The sequence below is a fragment of the Esox lucius genome, chromosome 23, assembly GCF_011004845.1.
Source record: "Esox lucius isolate fEsoLuc1 chromosome 23, fEsoLuc1.pri, whole genome shotgun sequence".
In the NCBI taxonomy this organism is placed as follows: domain Eukaryota; kingdom Metazoa; phylum Chordata; class Actinopteri; order Esociformes; family Esocidae; genus Esox; species Esox lucius.
In genome coordinates, this window is record NC_047591.1 from 1,021,769 (window position 1) to 1,043,695 (window position 21,927).

The window sequence follows — 21,927 nt, forward strand, 5'->3', positions numbered from 1 at the left end:
GCTTCAGAAATACTTTTGAGCATTGTCCTTTGCGGGAGTTGAGTTGGATGTCGATATGGAAGACAAAAGGATCAAAGCTTACCATTTCTTTGCAGTCTTGGGCAATGTTATTAGTCTCTGTGCAGGTGTACGTGCACTGCAGATGTCCATGACAAGTCAAGTAATATGAATGACCTTAAATAACAATGCATATTTGGCCCCCTGTAGCTTTTGTATCTATTTCAGTGGAAATGTTTTGTTATTCCTAGATGCTAGATATCAGTGCTGGTACTGTAAAATGGCTTTGAGGTAATTGTAGTCAATCACTTTCCCTCCATTGTCATCACTTTTAGGAAAGAAACTGAAAACGTAAGACCAAGTGACTACTTGTTAACAGGTCTCTATACTACAACAGGTTTGAGAAGTTAACAGTTCAACAAAGAAAATGTCTCACCTTTTAAGCTATTTCATGGCAAAGCAACATTTAGAACTAACCTGCACTGGGTAGCCTGGCTGACATCTGACTCAAAGACTTCTCACTAAAAGAAGGCCTCACCAGCCAGGATAAGTTAAAGCAAAATTACACGAATGCATTAAGTAAACAGCATAGTGGGTTAATGAATGCAAATATTTAGGAGCACTGATCAACTCTCAGTTTTGATCCTGTGCCATCCATACTGTTGATAGCTTAATGCAAACTGTGTACATCTTTCAGACACTGAGTGATTGTATGAAAGCATTGCCTTGCATCTAGCACAAAATCTGGGTTGCTTCTAGTTGTCATTAATATCTCAACTTTTATCCATATTTAGCATCCTAGCTAAATATTCTTGTCACTGGAGATAAGGGGGCACACAATCATATTTCTTTATTTCTCCTAAATTGCATGATCAGATTATAATTTCTTACTCCAACAACTATGTGCTTGTTTCCCTCACTTCCTACTGTTTCCGTGTTACCGAGTCTGCTATATTCCCATGAAACTGTTTTGAGCAACTTTGGGCAGGTTTTGAGTGGTCATTTTCCTAGGAATTCCAACTTAACCTGCCAACCCTGCCCTGCTGGTAGACTCACATTGTACATAGACACTGTCACCTGATGAACAGTGATTACATTCTATACATTATTTGTCAGTTTTTCAAAAAAAAAAATGTTTTACAGTTACTGTATATGCATTTACCTAGAAGGAGAGAGATATGCAGTGTTTTTGGGGCAGTACAGTGCACCGGTTGAAAAGGTTTGAAGGTTGCTTGATTGGTTACATCGGGTGGTATGTTAGAAAGATTAACCTGTCTGCCCTCCACTTGCCACAGAAGAAAACAGTTGGTGACTGAGTCAGAGGGCTCAGCAATTATATTGCATGCATGCTTTGGAGCTAATGATGGAGTATAGGTGGCAGCCAATTACCCTTTTTGTATACAATACAACATATTGTAGTTTATCTATGCAATAGGCATACACAGACCCAAACCAACAAGTGATGGATGAGGTGAGGATTGACTCGTAATGTGTTGGGCCAGCCATGAAGGGTACGAATGTAAGATTTCATTTTTGTTTTCAGCGGCCGCATGCTGTACATCTACTGGAGTGACTTCACAGATGTGTACTTTGAAAATCTACCAGAAAAAGTTGCAACAGCAAACAGTTTTATTTTAGGCTTGCTATAATGTAGACACTGAAGGTTATAGACAGCAATGTTTTTATCTATGCTGAACAAATCCTGATGCTTAATTTGCTTTGATGAGATTTGAACGCAGGACCAATTAGTTGCAGGTCCGCATCTCTAACCACTACGCTATTTAACAAGAGTCAGACTGACTGACTGACTGACTTCGCTTACGAGATCCGGCAAAAACATTGAAATGCGTTATGTTCATGGAAAGTACATACATAATGTTTGATTTTCTTCTCTATTCTGAAAATAGTTTTTAGAATCACTATGCTCATTGTACTTTTATTGCTCATCACTCAACCATTTGGAGAATGTACTGTAGGTATTACTATGCCTACTAAGTTCAGATTGTAAAGCACAGTCACCCTAAGGCCATAGATTTTCATGTGACCTCAGTGGGATTCAAACCCACCACCTTGGTGTTGGTAGTGTGAGACACAAAAGACAACTGCATTACCTATGTGCTATACAATATTGTCATGCACAGAATGTGATTGCCATCCACAGTAGTACCACAACTGCTAAGCCTATAATCATGTGAATGCTGGCAATGTCTTTCAGCATGGAGCAGTATAGACAGCCAGGCAGAGGAATAAATCAGAGAGCCCCTGAACAGGTTAAAAAAAACTACAAACTGAACTGCTGTTAACCAACACAAGTACATCTTTGCTGATAAAGGAGGCTTCTACCTAGCTAAAACTTGACAGTGTCGATGCAATATCATTGACCAATGAGCAACTGTCCATGCGCCTGGACAACATTGGAGAAACATTTTTATGTGTATAGCTACAGTGGGGAGGACAAGTATTTGATAAACTGCCGATTTTGCAGGTTTTTCTACTTACAAAGCATGTAGAGATCTGTAATTTTTATCATAGGTACACTTCAACTGTGAGAGACGGAATCTAAAACAAAAACTGGACATATCTATACCCTTTCCCACATATGCACACAACCCTCAACTGGGCAAATCTATTACTCCTCCCCATAGACACACACAACCCTCAACTGGAAGAAATCTTGCACCTTACATATACTATACTTTTCAGTTTTTTATTTAGTAATTTATTTAATGCACTGTCTACAATTGTTATGCTCAGTCCATCGTTATTATTAGTTTTTATTTCCCTTATTATTTTTGTATAAATTGTTGCACCAGTAGCCAAAACAAATTCCTTATATGTTATGAAACTTGCTTGGCAATAAAACTCTTTGTGGTTCTGATTAAGTCCTGCCTTTCCCCAATACTGAATCCCTATCAGTTCGAACAAGTCTACAGGGGATGCCATCAACACAGATTTACTTTACACTCTGCCCTGACCCACCTGAAAAAAACCAACACCTGTTTGAGAATGCTGTTCATAGACTTTAGCTCAGCATTCAGCACAGTCATTCCCTCTAGGCTGCTCAACAAACTCTACAACATAGGGATCAGCCCTTGTCTCTGCAACGGGACTTTGGACTTCCTAACCAACAGACCCCAGTCTGTCAGGCTAGACAACCTCACCACCACCCTGATCCTGAACACTGGTGTTCCACAAGGCTGCATGCTGAGTCCCCTCCTATACTCCCTCTTCATCTATGACTGTGTTCTTGTACACAGTTCCAACACCATCGTCAAGTTCGCAGATGACACCATGCTGGTAGACCTGATCAGTGACAATGATGAGTCAGTCTACAGAGAGGAGGTCAAGCGCCTGGCAGGAGGTTAAGTACAACGGGACAGCGCACTGTTTGCCCTCCTACCATCAGACAGGTTGTTCAGGTCTCCTTGTTCCTCCATTCATCCATCATCTTCCGCTTATCCGGGGCCGGGTCGTGGGGGCAGCAGTCTAAGCAGGGATGCCCAGACTTCCCTCTCCCCAGACACTTCCTCTAGCTCTTACGGGGGGACACCGAGGCGTTCCCAGGCCAGCTGGGAGACATAGTCCCTCCAGCGTGTCCTAGGTCTTCCCCGGGGTCTCCTTCCGGTGGGACGGGACCAGAACACCTTCCCAGGAAGGCGTTCCGGAGGCATCCGAAACAGATGCCCAAGCCACCTCAGCTGACCCCTCTCGATGTGGAGGAGCAGCGGCTCTACTCTGAGCTCCTCCCGGGTGACCGAGCTTCTCACCCTATCTCTAAGGGATCGCCCGGCCACCCTGCGGAGAAAGCTCATTTCGGCCGCCTGTATCCAGGATCTTGTCCTTTCGGTCATGACCCAAAGCTCATGACCATAGGTGAGAGTAGGAACGTAGATTGACTGGTAAATTGAGAGCTTGTTACACTACACTGCTTGTACTACTGGACTCTGACACTGATGTTTTCAGTTGCTACATATACACAACGTAAGAAACTTAATACTGCTATCCCTGCATTTCAGTTGCACATGCATCTTAAATCTGCCTTCATTGCACATTTAGAATTGCCATTTGTACATGAATTTGCCTTCATTGCACATCTAAACATCCCACTTGTATCATCATAATACCTAATATTTGTACATTTTCTGCCCTCTTGCACCTTCTGCACTTCTGTTTAGATGCTAACTGCATTTCCTTGTACTGTACTTGAGTAGTGCAGCCACAGCATGAAAGATTAGATTAGAGTCAACTTTGACAAAGTTGACTCTAATCTTTCATGCTGTGGCTGCACACCTCGTTGAGTTCCTCAATTAACTTGTATGGGATATTGTTAGGTTCCACCATTCAGAGGTGATTCATGAATAGTTTTGGGCCAATCTCTAATTCCTGACCTTAGACCTGTTCCCACAATCTCCTTTTCATTATGAAGGTGGAAGGTCTATGACATCCCCATGAGGATTTCACCCTTGTACAGCTCATGGATAGGATGACAACACTGGTGACCAATGTCACATTTGTATTTGCCATGTCAAAAGATTCTTCCCGCAGTGCATGGAAAATTAAGATATTTATTGTGACATGGTTCAAGATATCATGCCTAAATTCCAAAGACAGAATTGATGCAAATTAGTGTAGTGTGCGCTTAACATTGACATTTCTTTTATTTATTTGTGATAGTATTTGTTACAATTGATTAGACAAAAATAACATGTTGCAATAAAAGTTACTTTTTTGCATCAGTGATTGTACAAGATGTCTTCATTGATCACACTTTTGGGATGGAAATTCAGGAACATATTTTCAATCATGACGGGTAATGTACAGTTAGAGTTTTGCCTAATGTCATGTTTTGATTACTTAACAAATGTACTCATATTTCACCAAAAACGTAGTCATTGAATCACTGATCTTCTGGTGAAATCAAATGAAAGCAAAATATTTGTTTTAAATGCAAGATTTAATGATTTACAAGTATGATCTGTTTGGAGTCTTGTGCTAAGAGTTTTGAAACACTGCGTCATACTATTGATAATAGTACGTGAAAAGAATACTGTAAATGCAAACAAAACAAAGTTTATTTTTTTCTCTACTTCGACTTCTAAATTTGGTTGATTTTGTTATACAAAATGTTATTTTCTATAAATACCTTGGGATTTGGTTAGATAAGAATATTTAAAAACACATTGCTGAGTTGGTTGGACGCAAAAGTTTAACATTGTTTTAATTCAAACAAACATTATGCCTGTATCTCGGCATTAAACTAAAATTGTGCAAGCCACTTTTATGTTGGTGTTAGATTATGGCAGAGTTGATGACTCAAGTCGCACACTTGGACTCAAGTCACACTAAGTCACCAATAAATTGACTTGTGGCTTGACTTGCAATCTGTTCAAAGGATTTAAGACTTGACTTGGACTAGTCATTGGACTCATGACTTGGAAGGTAAATATAGAATAGCTAAAACTAAGGAAAAAACCTGCCTTCATGCTTTGTTCTGGTCTGGTAGCTCAAGCGATTCCATTTTTAAGTCACCTAGGTAACATTAGCGATAGTGCATCTTTTCCATTTGTAACGAGAAGCCTAATGATAGTTCGCTGTCAAGAATTGGGCCTGTTTCTAATCTTTGCCAGCTATTTAGTTACAGTAGCTAATATCTAGCCAACACATATAACCATACAGAAAACAAAGAGCTATTAGCTCATGGCTAATCTATGTAAAATAGTCAGACAATTTGGCTAATGCCAGATAGAACAGTAGATAGAATAGGCTGGCCCCAGCCTCAACATGATCATACTTCAATTAAACAATTAACTGTTACAATTAAGTATTAAGTGTACTAGATTATCAACTGCTGATTTAAAATAGCCCATAAAATAAAAGTCATCCCAAAAAAGTGCACCTTAAGTTGAAAGGACTTGCTTTGGACTAATAGATTATAACTATAGCCTGTAGTGCTTAAATTACCTGAGACCAGAATTCTCACTTAGCACTAACATGCCATCCTGAGATTTGAAAAAAAAGTGCTGGATCTGAAAATCATTACAGGGCAAAATGCTGTCAGGAAGAGAGCATGGGGACAGAAAGGGTGAATCTTATTTACAGCCCAGGATATCCTGCCATTCTCTTGCGCGCCAAATTCACTGTTTGAACATAACCCCCCAAACCTCCCAACTGCTGACAGTGGATAGGGTATGGATGGGTGAAGTTGTTTTGTGTGTGTGTCTTTATGTCTGTGGGGAAGTGTGTGTGCGCGTGTGTGTATGTGTGTGCGTGCGTGTGTGTGCGTGTATGTGTGTGTGCGCGTGTATACATGCAGAAGTATATTCTTACATTTTTGTTTGGGTGGGTGGGTGTCATGTGTTGAGTGTATTTCTGTGTTCACATACATGCATGTGGTGTAATACACAGTATACTGTATGCGTGTATGTTTGTATATCGCGTATTCGCGTGGGTATGAATGGGTGGTATGAATGCAGTTGCGTGGGTGATATGAATGCAGTTGCCCCTCTCCAGTAGTATTGGCACAGGAAAGTGTGGAGTTGAGGGGAGGGGGTGAGAGGAGGGGGATGTTAAAGTAAAATGGGCTAAGTGAACTGTCACAGTCCACTGACTATCTTCAGACGTGGAGTGAGAACGATGGAGAAGTAGAGTAAAACATTGTGACTCAAAGTAACAGCAAAAGAGTCAGAGAGGTACAGGGAGGGAACAACAAGGAAACAGAAAGTAACACCACACTAAGAAACTAAGACGATAAGGAGACCATAAAGAGAGAAAAGACGAAGGGTGATAGAGAGATCCTGAGTTCAAACAGGTATGGAGCTCCAGACCAGTCCAGTCATTGGATCACTGCTGCTCATGCTGCTACTTCTGGGGTTAGAACACTGCCTTAATGCCTCTGCTGCTTCTTCCAAGGTAAGTTATTGTGTGATGATGCACACAATTAAACCCAGGGGTTCACTTAGAGCAAAGCTAATCGTAATGTACAAACATTGTTTTTTCTCACTAGGAGGGTTTGGTGTTTGGTTCTAAGTTATGATAAATGCAGTAATGTAAGAATGCTTTAAAAATTAGATTGATAATTAATAAATTAATAAAATGCAAAGTGAGTGTTCAGAAGACAAATCTAAATCAAATGAACATTTGGTGTGTCCCCTTTGCCTTCAAAATAGCATCAATTATTCTAGGTACACCTGCACAAAGTCAGGGATTTTGTAGGTATATAGTCAGTTATATGATTAAGCAATCATAAAAAAAAAAAACGATAATGATCATCAATTCAATATTTACATCGAAACACGATCATTAACTGAAACAGAAACAGCTGTGTAGGAGGGTGAGGAAAAGCCAAACTCAGCTAAGAAGTTGAGGTTGCTGAAGACAGTTTATTGTCAAAAGTCTTACACCATGGCAAGACTGAGCACAGCAACAAGACAGAAGGTAGTTATACTACATCAGCAGTCTCTCCCAGGCAGAAATTTCAAGGCAGACAGGGGTTTCCAGATGTGCTGTCCAAGCTCTATTGAAGAAGCACAAAGATATGGGCACATTGATGACTGTAGACGCAGTGGCCAGCCAAGGAAACCTACTTCATCAGATGGAAGACACATGATTCTTACTTCCCTTCGCAATTGTAAGATGTCCAGCAGTGCCATACGCTCAGAATTGGCAGAAAACCGTGGGCCCCTGGTACACCCATCTACAGTCCAGAGAAATCTGGTCAGAAGTGGCCTTTATGGAGGACTTGCAGCCAAAAAGCCATACCTCCGATGTGGATATAAAGCCAAGCGTCTCAACTAAGCATGAAAACACAGAAACTGGGGTGCAGAAAGATGGCAGCAGGTGCTCTGTGCTGATAAGTCAACATTTTAAATAGTAGCAGAAGGCAGTTTATTCACCGTAGGGCTGGGGAGCGGTAAATAAATGAATGTCGGCAGGCAGCAGTAAATCACGGTGGAGTTTGGGGATTTGGTCGGAATTAACAGCCTCCTCAATGCTGAGAAGTGCAGGCAGATACTTATCCATCATGCAATTCTTTCAGGGAGGCATCTGATTGGCCCCAAATGTATTCTGCAGCATGATAATGACCCCAAACATACAGTGAAAATATATATTCAATGTAAATATATTTTTTCTTCTGTTCACTCACTTGCATTTTGTTAATTGATAAATATAAATTATTAACATGTCAATTTCTTATTATTTTTTTCCACACCTGCCTAAATCCTTTGCACAGCACTGTACACACCCCCTCTCGTAGTCTCTGCTCCTCTCTGTCACTGGACAGAGATTAGACTCTCTGTCATAGTGGACTGGCCATTCAGTGTCGCAGCCCCTAACTCTTTAATACCCTCCCTTCAGCCACCCGCTACTCAGATTCCTTCACCACCTTTAAATACAGAATTAAGACTGACTTGTTCATGCTGGCTTTTCCCTCTGTGTAGCTTGTAGCATTGTTAAATTGCATAGTGGTTAGAAACGCGGAATGCCACCCAGTCAACCGGGGTTAGATTATTGCCACGGCCAAAAGAAAATTTGGCATTAGGATTTGTCCAGGATACACTTAAACTTTGCTGGATACAAGCTTCAATAGCTTCATTATATTAATCCTAAAGTAAGACTGTTTATGGCTATATTGTGATGTACAAACAGCACCGACAATGAACATATTGCTCTCGTTTTTCGATTTACATGGCATAGTTTAAATAGCCTAGCTATTCAACTGTCAATTGTTTTCTAAAGAAACAAACCATCCATGGAGTGATTGGAGTCAATTAAACTTTCGAACTAATTGGATTGACAATACAGAAGTAAACAGACACCACGTCTCTACACACGTGCAACACAGCCCACTGTTTCAATAGCGTAGTGGTTAAAGACACAGTCTGCCACCTAGGAATCTATGGCTCAAATCCAGCCAGGGATAACCACATTCATCCCTTCTAATCACGGGCTGGCAGAACTAGACTTGACTGGTTTGTTTTTTTGTTTATAAATGAGGGGGCATATCAAATTTCATATACAGTTTGCAGTGTTTATGGGGAAACACAATGGGGAGGGCACAGATTATCTGGAGGGGCAATGCTTTTATGCTGTACAGTGTCCTTTGGTTTCTCGAAAGGTACTTAAAATCCAATGTATTTATTATTACTGTGGGCCAGCACTAGACATAGCCAATAAATGCAAATGCTTCGGGGTCCGACAGCTCAGAAAAACTCTCCTGTAAATTTCCTCACTTTTCTGACAGAATAAAGTCTGTGTCTCAAGTTATAACATCAGACATGATATTAGCCTATCTGAAAATTGTTTCAAGTGCCATGGCAAAATATGTATACATACAGGATTTTCTGTTAACATGTCTTCTCTCTGCTCTATAACAGAACCGGTGTGACAAGACAACTCTAGTGATGACCAAGACAGACTGCCACTCATGTAGTATGAGTTCAAATGTGGGCTGTCCTGCCGGCTTCAGCAAGAAGAGCATTGGCAAGGGAAACCCAGACTGCAAGTAAGTGGTCAAGGAGATGTATAATATCTACATAGGTGCACAGAGGCCCATCATCAGCAACCATTATTCCTGTGTAACAATGGCAGGTTGTATTTGCAAATCCAAATATATCATTTTAAAAGGCTAATTGATCATTAGAAAACCCTTTTGTGATTATGTTAGCACAGCTGAAAACTGTTGTGCTGATTAAAGAAGCAATAATGGCCTTATTCAGACTAGTCCATTCTGGTTGACATGGTGCCTTTATGGCTGCCTAAGTTGATTGTTCTTGAATAACTTATCATCTAATCAAGTACTGATCAGCTGTATCTTTTTTTCTTTCAAAATCAAACATTTAAATTTAAAACGGTACTCTCTGTTATCAACTCAGTCGAGCTAGCCGATTGTTTTCTTTTGAATATTTGCATTAAAAATCTAGATGGAAGTTACACGTATTACTTGAAGATCTCTTAAAACTATGAAGAAATTATCTTGAGTAGATCTGAATGTCCTTCATTTCAGTCTTTTATAGGATTAAACAATATGTTAGTAATGAGCTTATAAAATAATTCAAAAAACAACATTGTCCACAAAGTTCTGTACATTGCCCTCTTTTTCAACTCTACCAGCTTTATGCCATGTAGAATTTGACTGTCTTAAACAAGTTAACATGTCCATGTTCCATCTTTAAATCAGGCCCCTTTAAGACAGGCACTGTTTAATGTGCAGTCTAACAAACAAAACTATATTATTACGAGTTCATCAAGGACATTGACCAATGACTTTTTTGCTTGACAGAAATGTGGCAAAGAAATGGGGATTCCTACATACTAAATGAAACATGTCCACCTGGCTATAACTATCTGGAAAAGGCTGGTGCCCATGGCAGGGGTGGTGGTCTGGCTGTTTTCCAGTCCTCTTCTGGCTGTGCCGGGTGAACATTTTGAGAGTACAAATTGAACAAATAATAATTAATAAATGCATGTGGGCTGAGTCTATAAAACCTAATCCAGGTCAGAAGCATTACCGGAGGGACAAAGACAGGGACAGCAGATTGGCAATATCGTCTTGATCTGCAAAAAGTATCGTCTTGATCTGCAACACAACCAGGAGGACTTTAGACAGGGACAGCAACAAGTCTTTCGAGCCAGGTACACTGGAGCCAAGTGTGGGCCAAGACCTCTTGTCCTAAGTTTAAATGTAGCAGTAGACAAGGCACATTTTAAAGAGCAATTTACAAAGATTTACAGTGGAGAAGGAGAACTGACCCTACTCCCTCCAGCACAATAACATAGCAGTGTAAATCAAATGTTTTCACCTTTCCCTGTCTACTTATCTGACCTGCTCTTTAATTTAATCTAATTGTTATTTTATTTATTTAATATTACTAATTTCTTATTTCTTTTATTTCATGCACTTTGAGATTAGCGCTTTACAAATGCAATAAATTATTATTATTATTATTATTATTATTGGTTCAATATCTTCAGCATCAGTGTGTGTGTGGGTTCGAAATACAGGCTCAAAATTGCCAAAAACTAAGAACTTTTGAACGGTAGTGTATGCTGCCATGTAGATTATATCATATTTAAGTATTGAGGAGTAAAGCTTTAACAATGTCCTATGGTCAGAATTAAAACCAAACACACATGGAATGTCACATGATTTGGCATGTCAAATTATTTTGCTAATAATATAAATTGTACATGTCGTGTACTACGCATTATTAGGTTTTTTCATGTAGTGAATATCATTTCACAAAGCTTTAGTGAAGTGGAAAACAATAGGGTGGCAACAAGCACAATCCCTCATTTTGCAAAAACGCTTTAGAGAAAGTTTCATGCCTATAATTTTGTAGCATAGAAATTTAAAAAACATACTGGTTAAGGTTGTTTGCAAGGATATCTAAGTACCCAAAGCTATCGGGTAATTGATGAATTTAAAAGATTAGAAACTATTTTTTTAAAACAATGATATATTGGAAAAAGTTAATGGTACAAGACTGTGTATCTTTCAGATTGGGTGAAGCAAACTACTCATCCTTTACAACACTGTTTAATCTCTGCACTTTCTGTCCTCTGCTATATTGTGCACTTTCATTTCTTTGTAAAATGGACTATTGCTTAAGGAGATGGACTACCTGTGCAACCTGAATGGGTTGCAGGTACCACCTCATGCTACCAGTAGTGATATGGACACTAGCAAAATGTAAAACAAGAGAAGAATCAGTCAGGAAGGATAAAGAGAGTGCAATTGTCTGTGGCCACCACCTGCAAAACCATTCCCTTTTTGAGGGTTGTCTTGCTGTTTCCTCCCCAGTGCACCTTTTGTCACTTTCATTTGCACCAAAACAGGTGACATTGATTCACAATTGTGTTCCCTTAATTTTTAGTGTATTTCCAATTCCTTTACAACAGTCCTAAACACGAAGCCTCATAACATAAATGTATTTGATAGAATATGCCATTTGAAATTGTGACAAAATAGGTTATCTGAGCCGTGAACCATTACCAATAGAAACAATGTTCCAAGTTCAGTAGAAGCTCAAAACAGACTATACAAATTGGAAAATGTGAATTATATTATTATTGTCAGGATATTTTCTGATACAGTAATATAATTTCAGATAGAGTCGATATTCCACAAATTATCACAGAGATTCTTGGCCACCATATTTGATCTGTCAACTCTGATGGTCTGATGGTCAACTACATTTTGTATGCAACCCAGTCAGATAACGGATCGGATCCCTGATAATTGAATTTCAAAAATATCTTTTGAGATAAATTACCATCTTTGAGATTTAAAGGATTACCATACACAACCCATTGTGATGGTCTTCTGTTCCAGATTTACAATCACATGGAGTCCATGTTTGCATTGTAATCTACCAGTTTTTTAATGTGAAGCTAGCTAGAAAACAGAGGTGGACAAAGGGACAATTTGCGGTGTTTCACTTACTATAAATTCTCACCAGACTCATTTACAATGTATTTTTTACCACTACATGAATATCCATTAGATTAACCATGACATAACTGCCAGAGGCCGTGTTCACAAAACATCTTTAGACTAAAAGTAGCTTCTAACTTGCTGATTTAGAAAATAAGTGTCAGTCCTAATATAGGACTAATATTGGCCTAGGAGTATTGGTTTTAGAGCGTTTTAGCCCTAAAACCAGCTCCTAAACCTGGGGAAAGTTAGGATTAGTCAAGAGGACTCCTAAGTTACTAGGACCAATATCACAAACAGTCCTAAAATGGCTGCTGCCCGCAAACCGCCTTGTAATCCGGTCAACATTTTAGAAACACTTAATGACCCCAAGCTTTTAAAAAGGTATTGGCTTAATCGCGAGGGTATTATGATCATAGTACTCCACCAACAAACTCCACCAACAAACAGAAACAACCCAATAACACCAGAGATCAAGGTTGTGACAAGTCTACACTACATGGCCACAGGGATAATGCAGCTATGTAGTGTAGACGAACTATGTATATCTCAGTCATCTGTCTGAGAATATTATATCAAACAATTAATGCCCTCTCCAGATCCCATATCTTCTGACAAAGCATTCGGTTTCCTCATTCGCCATCTACAAAGAAACAAAGCCAACTTCCTGGACCACCCGGTGTAGTTGGTGCTATAGATGGGACACATAATTGCACAAATTATTGCACCATCAAAAGATGAATGGGCATTTCGTTACGAGCGGCCAGACAATAGCTGAACATATCTTGACTAGTCACTATGTCATTCTTGGTTTCATGTTTAATCAGTGACACTTACCCTACATTTTTATTTTAATATCTTTATTTCAATATGGCAACATGACACATCATTGTACAGTACTTCTATGAAGAATTCACTGACAGAGACCCATCTCCTATCAGCCAATCATTGTGGGCACAGTAAGTAGGCTTGTTCGTGGAACACGACATTTCAGAACAACCGGGTGAACCCCGCCCTTTTTCTTAGCTTAAGGCCTAGTCCACACATGGTTATTTGTTTAACGTTGTTTTTTCTCCTTCATTCTTATCCTGTCCGTACAAGCAGTGTTTAAAAAAAATCTCTGTTCACACTGAAAAAACAAGCAACAAATCTCAGTTTTCCCTGTCTACACTTAAATACTGAAAAACTTTCACCCTGGAAGGAGTTTTTCAAAGGTCATGCAGTTTGCATGTGGACAAAAGGCCAAAAATATATACCGGTAGAAAAATCCCTGTTTAAAAAAATACCTGTTTATGTGTGGACTAGGCCTAAGACTCCTCACCATTCCTTAGTTAAAGTTGGTCTTAGCAGCTTGGTCAATAGGGTTCACAGCTTTGCTGTTTAGGAGTCCTCCTAGTGGTAGGATTAAATGTTTTGTGAAAACGGCATCAGATGTATTAAAAAGCTAAAGTAGCTTACTAGTTGGTGAAATCCACATCTACCACAAAGCTGTGTTAATCATTTTTGATTCCCAAAACAACAACTTATTAGCTACACATTTTTTTTCAACAGAACTTTCGCAAATGTTGCTCAGCACATTTTTCTCAGGGCATTGTGATCAAGCTAGCTTGTTAGATTAATTGCAAAATAGGGTACAATGCAAGGCTAGATTTTAAGTTAGCTAATGCTACATCTTGTCCAGGTTGTTTTGTTTAATAAACGTAATGTTATTTTGCACCCCAAATTAAGAGCAACAGTCTAGACAGTGTTTTGGCAAACTGGCTTCTTATCCCTGAAGTAAACAATAACATCTGTTAATGAACACAAATTGCGTTTTTGGTGCAGTCACTAGAAAAACATTTACCAACAAAACATTTAACAAAACATATCAAAGATTACTAATACATGGACAGAGAAATTGTTTTGCACTCTTAACATAAAATAAAACATTTACATTGCACATGTACACTCACCTAAAGGATTATTAGGAACACCTGTTCAATTATCTAATCAACCAATCACATTGCAGTTGCTTCAATGCATTAAGAGGTGTGGTCCTGGTCAAGACAATCTCCTGAACTCCAAACTGAATGTCAGAATGGGAAAGAAAGGTGATTTAAGCAAATTTGAGCATGGCATGGTTGTTGGTGCCTGACGGGCCAGTCTGAGTATTTCACAATCTGCTCAGTTACTGGGATTTTCACGCACAACCATTTCCAGGGTTTACAAAGAATGGTGTGAAAAGGGAAAAACGTCCAGTATGCGGCAGTCCTGTGGGCGAAAATGCCTTGTTGATGCTAGAGGTCAGAGGAGAATGGGCAGACTGATTCAAGCTGATAGAAGAGCAACTTTGACTGAAATAACCACTCGTTACAACCGAGGTATGCAGCAAAGCATTTGTGAAGCCACAACACGCACAACCTTAAGGCGGATGGGCTACAACAGCAGAAGACCCCACCGGGTACCACTCATCTCCATTACAAATAGGAAAAAGAGGCTACAATTTGCATGAGCTCACCAAAATTGGACAGTTGAAGACTGGAAGAATGTTGCCTGGTGCCAATTGGGCATCGTTTAAATGCCACAGCCTACCTGAGAATTGTTTCTGACGATGTCCATCCCCTTATGACCACCATGTACCCATCCTCTGATGGCTACTTCCAGCAGGATAATGCACCATGTCACAAAGCCTGAATCATTTCAAATTGGTTTCTTGAACATGACAATGAGTTCACAGTACTGAAATGGCCCCCACAGTCACCAGATCTCAACCCAATAGAGCATTTTTGGGATGTGGTGGAACGGGAGCTTCGTGCCCTGGATGTGCATCCCACAAATCTCCATCAACTGCAAGATGCTATCCTATCAATATGGGCCAACATTTCTAAAGAATGCTTTCAGCACCTTGTTGAATCAATGCCATGTAGAATTAAGGCAGTTCTGAAGGTGAAAGGGGGTCAAACACAGTATTAGTATTGTGTTCCTAATAATCCGTTAGGTGAGTGTATATAGCTATCACTAATATTTAATATCTCAGAAAAGAATGCCTCAACAATGGATAATTATTTTCTGCTCTAGGTTTTGCTCGACCCTGTTGTAACTCATTGAGAACATTAGAACTTAGAAAGAAAGTTTAGCAATTACTTTCAAAAGATTTATTAACTTAGACAGATCATTGATTTTTGCCTTTGTTCCCCTTTAACCTGGTTGAATAAATATTACATAAAAAAGATTCAACGTGTTTTGTTATTGGGAACATAGTACATGTGGAATTTTGCTATGTGTACATTTGAGGTACTGTAATACTCTAAAATGCCGTTTCACAACAAAACTCTAACTTGACTCTGTAGGTACCGTGTGAGTACCATGGCAACCCAGGTGCTGTCTATAAGTGGCTGTTCTCATGAATGTTTCAAGGAGGTGGTGGAGCCACAGTGCTGTCCAGGCTACTGGGGAGTGGACTGCATTGGTGAGTAAAGCACTGTCATTGATCACTGTACTGCATTGATGAGGAAAGAAACACAAAATGAAAACGCTAACATTTTGGAGAGTGGTGAAACATTGAGTTGAAACTCAGAGGGTTCTCATATTGCTCATGTTTTTTTTGTAACATTGAGCTGTGGGGATTATTTGGATAGGATATGTTCAAATCTGTACTTGGCTGCCATTGCCACAAAATCCAAGTACAGAATGCTGTTTGAAAAAAAAAGCAGGAAAGTGTGTGTGCCTTTGAAAAGGAAGAGTGGAAATGGCACTGTTATGAGAAAAAATGTATACTTAGTTTACACAATGAAACTGTCCAATGTTGTCTGGAGTGTCCTGTGTGCAACCACCAGGCCAACACAACCCACATTGTTAGCCAAGTGTCTGAAGTATTAGGCAGGATGCAGGTTAAGCCTTTCGGAGCAAGGGACTTTCAGACTTCCTTCCTCTCAATTAGGGCTAGCCCCTGTCTTGAAGGAATGTGCTGATACCTTGAGAGCACCAAGTGCAGGCTTCCTTTTTATATTTCTTTGTTGTTCCTGTCATAGACCCCATCTTATCTCCCCTCACACACACACTCCATTTTCCCTTGTTCTCACAATTTTTCTCATATCAGGGATTATATTAGGAGGTCATTGAAAGCAGGGACCATATTCCTTTATTCCAGTCTCCTTGATTTGCTGTGTCAGGGTAACATACAAGTGTGAGGTGTTCAATGTATAGAAAGTAAAGTTTTTGTGAAGCGCATCAAACAGCTCCAGTGCAGGTCAAGTGCCAAAAGTGTTCGGTTGTTGAAAAGAATTATCGGCGTTAAACATTTTAAATGAATCACATGCGTTAATGTGTATACTTGGATAACACTAATATATAATTGTGACCGGAGCATGAAGGGAGAATGGATGATGAAGATGATCAGGGAAAAGCAGATTTGATGGTATTGCAGAAGGGAACCAATTAGGGACAAACTCAGGTCTGTGTCCTCAGCAGCCCTCCTCGCTGTCCACTCACTTTCTTTAGCTTACCTCTTTGAAATGGTTAACTTGCTAGCCAATCCGTTCCAGTCTCCCTGTGTACCACCCACATGGGTAATCCTGCTTAAAACTATTGTAACAATGCTACTTTTACTAAATTATGATTTTCCCAGTTTACATTAATATTTAGTAGATATTTAGTAGATCACTCTTTTCGAGAGTGTGGATTGGGAGTGCATACATTTTTCTAATGGGTAAAGGCTGAATAATATAACAATGTTAGAATCTGCTTGAAATGGCAATTGAGTGACAATCTACAAAACCTGATTTCCTTGTGTGCTGATTGTGAGAAGACCCTTTGCAACCCTCTGCTGGTTTCCTGTGTGTGCGTGTGTGTGTATCTTGAGGGAAGAGAGGGAGGGAATGGGTGATGATATGTCACTCTGATAAGGAAAGAGAGATGACACAGGAGAGGAAAAATAAAGAGGAGAGGAGGAGAAGGAAGAGGAGAAAAGGATGTGCTTGTGTATTTGAAGTGTAACACATCTGCTTACTCAGCAGATATGGCTTTCGTACATCCTCGCCATTGTCACGCAAAATGCCAACCTGGGCATTGGAACAATATAGTTCTTCAGCCCCTCCCTTTTGTCTCATTGAGGTTTTCTAACTTTCCAATGACATGAGACAAATGTGAATGTCGTTGTCTTCCTGTTACAGAGTGCCCACAGGATGCAGAGAGACCCTGCAGTAATAATGGAGTGTGTTCTGAAGGCATGGGCGGCAATGGCACCTGCAGCTGTAAGGTACTGGATGATATATACACACACATACGCACCATGCACACACAAACATATAATGGTCTGTCACCATTTTTGTCATCCTCAGCCAGGCTTTGTGGGAACTGCATGTGAAGACTGTGCAGATAATCTTTATGGTCCAACCTGTAGCTCTGGTAACCAACTCAATCCCTTTCATTCAAATCAAGATTCAGATTTTTTATGATGGTACTATTTATTGATGATATATTGCATACCAATACCAACTAATGCTAATACAAACCTGCTTCTTTCTCTGTCAATTGCATTCTTCATTCTGGGTCCGTCAGCCTGTAAGTGTGTGCATGGTCTCTGTAGTGCTGGTATCCACGGTGATGGGAAATGCACCTGTTTCTCTGGGTATAAAGGCCAAAATTGTGACCTGGGTAAGATAACTAGTAATGGTGCATGCCTATGATACATCCTGCAACTGTATCTACCTGTGGAATATCAAAGAGCTGATTAAACAGCATGATCATTACATACATTTTGCTGGGGAACATAAAATAATACGTTAATATACAGTAAAATGTGCCGTTTTGACAACACAATGCTATCGATTACAATATTGGCATGCTGACTGCAGGAACATTTCCACCAGAGGTGTTGCCCAAGAATGGAATTTTATTTTCTCTACCTTCAACATCACTGAGAATTTATCAGTACATCCAACCAGACTCTTGGTAACCACCAAGCCTCATAACATAAGCATCTTATTGCAAAACTCAGTTGAAATTGTTACAAAATAGATATCTGAGCCATGGACCATAGCCAATAGAAACAATGTTGCAAGTTCAGTAGGAGCTCAAAACAGACGAGACATGCGGAGAAGAGAGATGAAAGCTCAAATAACCTGTCATGAACCAACATAGGAAATGTGAATTATGTTATTTTATTATAATAAGGATGTTTTCTTATAATAACATTCCAGATACAGTCGTTATTTCACATTTTATCACACAGATCCATAGCCACGACTGGGTCGGATGCTTTATCCCACTCCATTCTTTATCCCTCTCAGGATCCGACGTTCAACTACATAATGTTGTATCCAACCCAGTCGTAAAAAGGATCAGATCTCGAATTTTCAGATACATTTTGGTTTAACTGTACCAGACCGACCGCAGATGTTGTGTGGGCAACGTTGTCAATGTCAATGTTGTGAACCAAAGTTGGCAGTGGGGGTATGGTAGGGGCATGCACAACCTCCTACTGAACTACAGACAACAAACACACTTTATCAATGGAACTTTTATTGGGTCTCAGGATGTTATATTGTGATGACATCCTGAGACCCATTGTCAAGCCATTTATCTGCCACCATTACCTTGTTTCAGCATGATCACATCCCCATGCCACAAGGATGGGTACACAATTGCTGGAAACAGAATTGTCCCAGTTTTTCCATGGCCTGCATACTCACCAGGCATCAGCTACTCAGCATTTTTCAGATGCTTTGGATTAACATATACAGCTGCGCTTTCCACTTCTCACCAATATCAAGTTACTTTGCTCAGTCATTAAAGAGGGAAAACATTGTACAAGCAATATTTAACAGCCTGATCAAAACTATCTGAAGATGTGTCATTCACAAATCAGGCAAATGGGGGTCACACTAGATACTGACTGTTTTTCTGATCCACACCCTACCAACAGATTCAAATCTATTCCCAGTTGTATGAAATCCATAGATTAGTGCAGATATAAATTCAAATTCAGTAAAAATCTTGCATTTATATTTTTGTTCAGTGTATGTATATTCATCCAATAAAAATATTTTCCTGCCTTGATGACTGCTTATCAATGTCTTCTTAGAGCTGCCAGAATGCTCTGCTCTGCAATGTCCTGAGAACACTCGCTGTATTCAGAGTACACTTGATGGGTCACTGCGCTGTCAGTGTCTACCTGGCTACCAGACCCTTGGAAACCAATGCATATGTAGGTGAAAAACTGACTGTGAACCTCATTTGTAATTTTATAACCTTATGGCCTCTTGGTTACTAATGGATCTTTCTGATGTATGTAATCGATTTTAAAACGATTTGTTTCCACACAGCCATTAACCCATGCATGCAGCAAGTGTGCCATGTCCATGCCACCTGTGCCCATGTTGGGCCCAGCAAGCACTTGTGTACCTGTGCCCAGGGCTACAGCGGAGATGGTCATGTGTGTGTACCAATAGACCCCTGCCAAACAAACCTAGGAGGTTGCTCTGATGACTCCGCCCACTGTGTTTATGATGGACCAGGGAAGGTAATTGTGTTTGTTTGTGTGTTAATACTTTCCAACTGCCAAATAAAATAAATCAATAATGTAAGTCAAATTACATTTTAAATGCTGGCTTCTGTGATAACGTCCAAATAATTTGATGGTGTGTTCAACTTCCCCCTGAGCAGTGTTTCAATTTCTTCTCTAGTCTCACTGTGAGTGTCAGGATGGGTTTGACCACCTGGCAGGAGGGGTGAGCTGTAGCCTCAAGGATGCGTGCAGACCAGACTCCTGCAGCAAAAATGCCAGATGTTCTACAGTAGAGCCGAACGTAGTTGAGTTAGTGTGTTCCTGTTCTTTTAATTTCAAGTGTTTTTTTTGGAATAGTTTAGTGCAATAAAACCATGATTTTTTTTGTTATAGCTTCATTCATCTCTCATGTTCCAGGTGCACGTGTCACAAGGGTTACCTAGGAAATGGCAAGATTTGCTATGGCAACATTATGCAACGTCTGAACGATCTGAACACAGAGCCTGGGGGCCAGTGGACTGGTCAACTCAGCAATGCTATCACATTTTTTGGTGTGTCTCTTTGGTTAATTATTAGCCAGTCCGTGTCTCATTAAAATTAAAGACAAAAATGTATTGGATTTCATGTTCTTTCTTTCAACCAGGTACCATTTCCTGGCCCCTGAGCAACTTAGGCCCCTTCACAGTCTTTGTCCCAGTCAACAAGGGCTTTAAAGGAACTCCGGTGAGAAACAAATTATACACTAAAAGGTCCTATTTACAGTATGAACATTGACTTCAGACCCCTGTCAAATAATCTGATTTTATTGAATTTCAAAAGCTATGTTGCAATATTGTTCTGCTTGATATTTTACATTGAAACCAGAAAAGGAACCAGTTAAGCCTAGTTCAGCCGACCCGCATTTAAAAGTGAGGAAAGTTGTTGCCCTCACTGGTCTTGAACCAATACGTTTGCCCAGTGTCAGTATAGCATCTCGACATTAGATAACTTTTCACGCCTTAACATTGTATTTCTTATTAAGTTTACCTCCACCAAAAATAGCATCTATAAAATGTATAGCTTTTGCCACTGGTCATTTTAATAGCTTATTAGCCAGTAATAGGCTTACTAGTATCTACTAACTTACTACTTGGAAAAGTAATAGAAATTGAGCAATTGCTAGCTAGATTAAAGATGATCTATACACTGCCAAAGCCATTTCATTTCATGGCACAAAAACGTTAGTTTTTCATTCATTCGTGAATGAATACAATAACTATCAATATAGGTGATGATAACTTACGAGAGAACTGTGGAAACCCCTACTCTTTTACTGCCCAGTTGGTTTTGATCTAGCTTATATTACCCCAAAAAGCATGGACGCATACTTCGAAAATCCACCGGAAATAGTTGCAATGTAACCATAAACAGTTTTCGAACGCCGGACCTATTCTTTGCAGGTCGGCATCTCTAACCAATTCGCTACTTATTAACAAGCGTTAGCCATTTAGTCACTCAGTCAGTCACTAAGGGAGCTTTTCCACTGCATGGTACCAGCTCGACTCGGCTCGCCTTTTTTGATTTTCCACTGGACAAAAGTTGGCATAGTACCTGGTACCAGATACCTTTTTTGGTACCTGCTTCGTCGAGGTTCCAACCGAGCTGAGGCGATACCAAAAGGTGACGTGTAAACACGGAATACTTCTGATTTTGAGTGACTCAAAAGCATGTTAGCCGTCCATTGTCAGAGAATGGTTAAGACGAGAATGGTGCCACTTTGCGCATGTGCCAGGAGTCTTTGCATTGTAATGGGTTAATTTCAGTGCCAGTACACATGACCAGACTCGTAATTTACGCAATCGTATTTTCCCAAAACACCTCTCGGTTTGGACCTACGCACTGGCATTATCCCTATGAGACCCACAAGACGTGCTGTTTTTGGAACCTACAAAAGGCCTCGTCTTTTTCCTCCTCTGGGTTTTTCTATAGGCTAACTGGCATACATTGCACTGGTCAAAGTAGTAATTTCAAG

At 39.9% G+C, this 21,927-nt stretch overlaps 1 protein-coding gene across 6 annotated transcripts in view; it reads left to right on the forward strand.

Annotated features, from left to right (window-relative positions):
- Positions 1–5,347: 5,347 nt before the first annotated feature.
- The window catches only part of stab2 (stabilin 2), an 84,603-nt gene continuing 68,023 nt past the window's right edge, over positions 5,348–21,927 (forward strand). The window contains exons 1-11 of one of the 6 annotated variants that reach the window (XM_020044328.2): positions 5,348–5,436; positions 9,372–9,499; positions 15,760–15,878; positions 17,581–17,666; positions 17,749–17,815; positions 17,969–18,064; positions 19,494–19,616; positions 19,735–19,931; positions 20,095–20,225; positions 20,334–20,467; positions 20,560–20,639. In XM_020044328.2, the coding sequence (XP_019899887.1) occupies positions 5,425–5,436; positions 9,372–9,499; positions 15,760–15,878; positions 17,581–17,666; positions 17,749–17,815; positions 17,969–18,064; positions 19,494–19,616; positions 19,735–19,931; positions 20,095–20,225; positions 20,334–20,467; positions 20,560–20,639 (1,173 nt within the window). In that variant the 5' untranslated portion in view covers positions 5,348–5,424. Of the gene's footprint in view, positions 5,437–6,508; positions 6,907–9,371; positions 9,500–15,759; positions 15,879–17,580; positions 17,667–17,748; positions 17,816–17,968; positions 18,065–19,493; positions 19,617–19,734; positions 19,932–20,094; positions 20,230–20,333; positions 20,468–20,559; positions 20,640–21,511; positions 21,576–21,927 lie in introns of those variants that run through there. The other 5 variants (XM_013131945.3, XM_020044329.1, XM_020044330.1 and 2 more) reach the window with 5 other exon arrangements.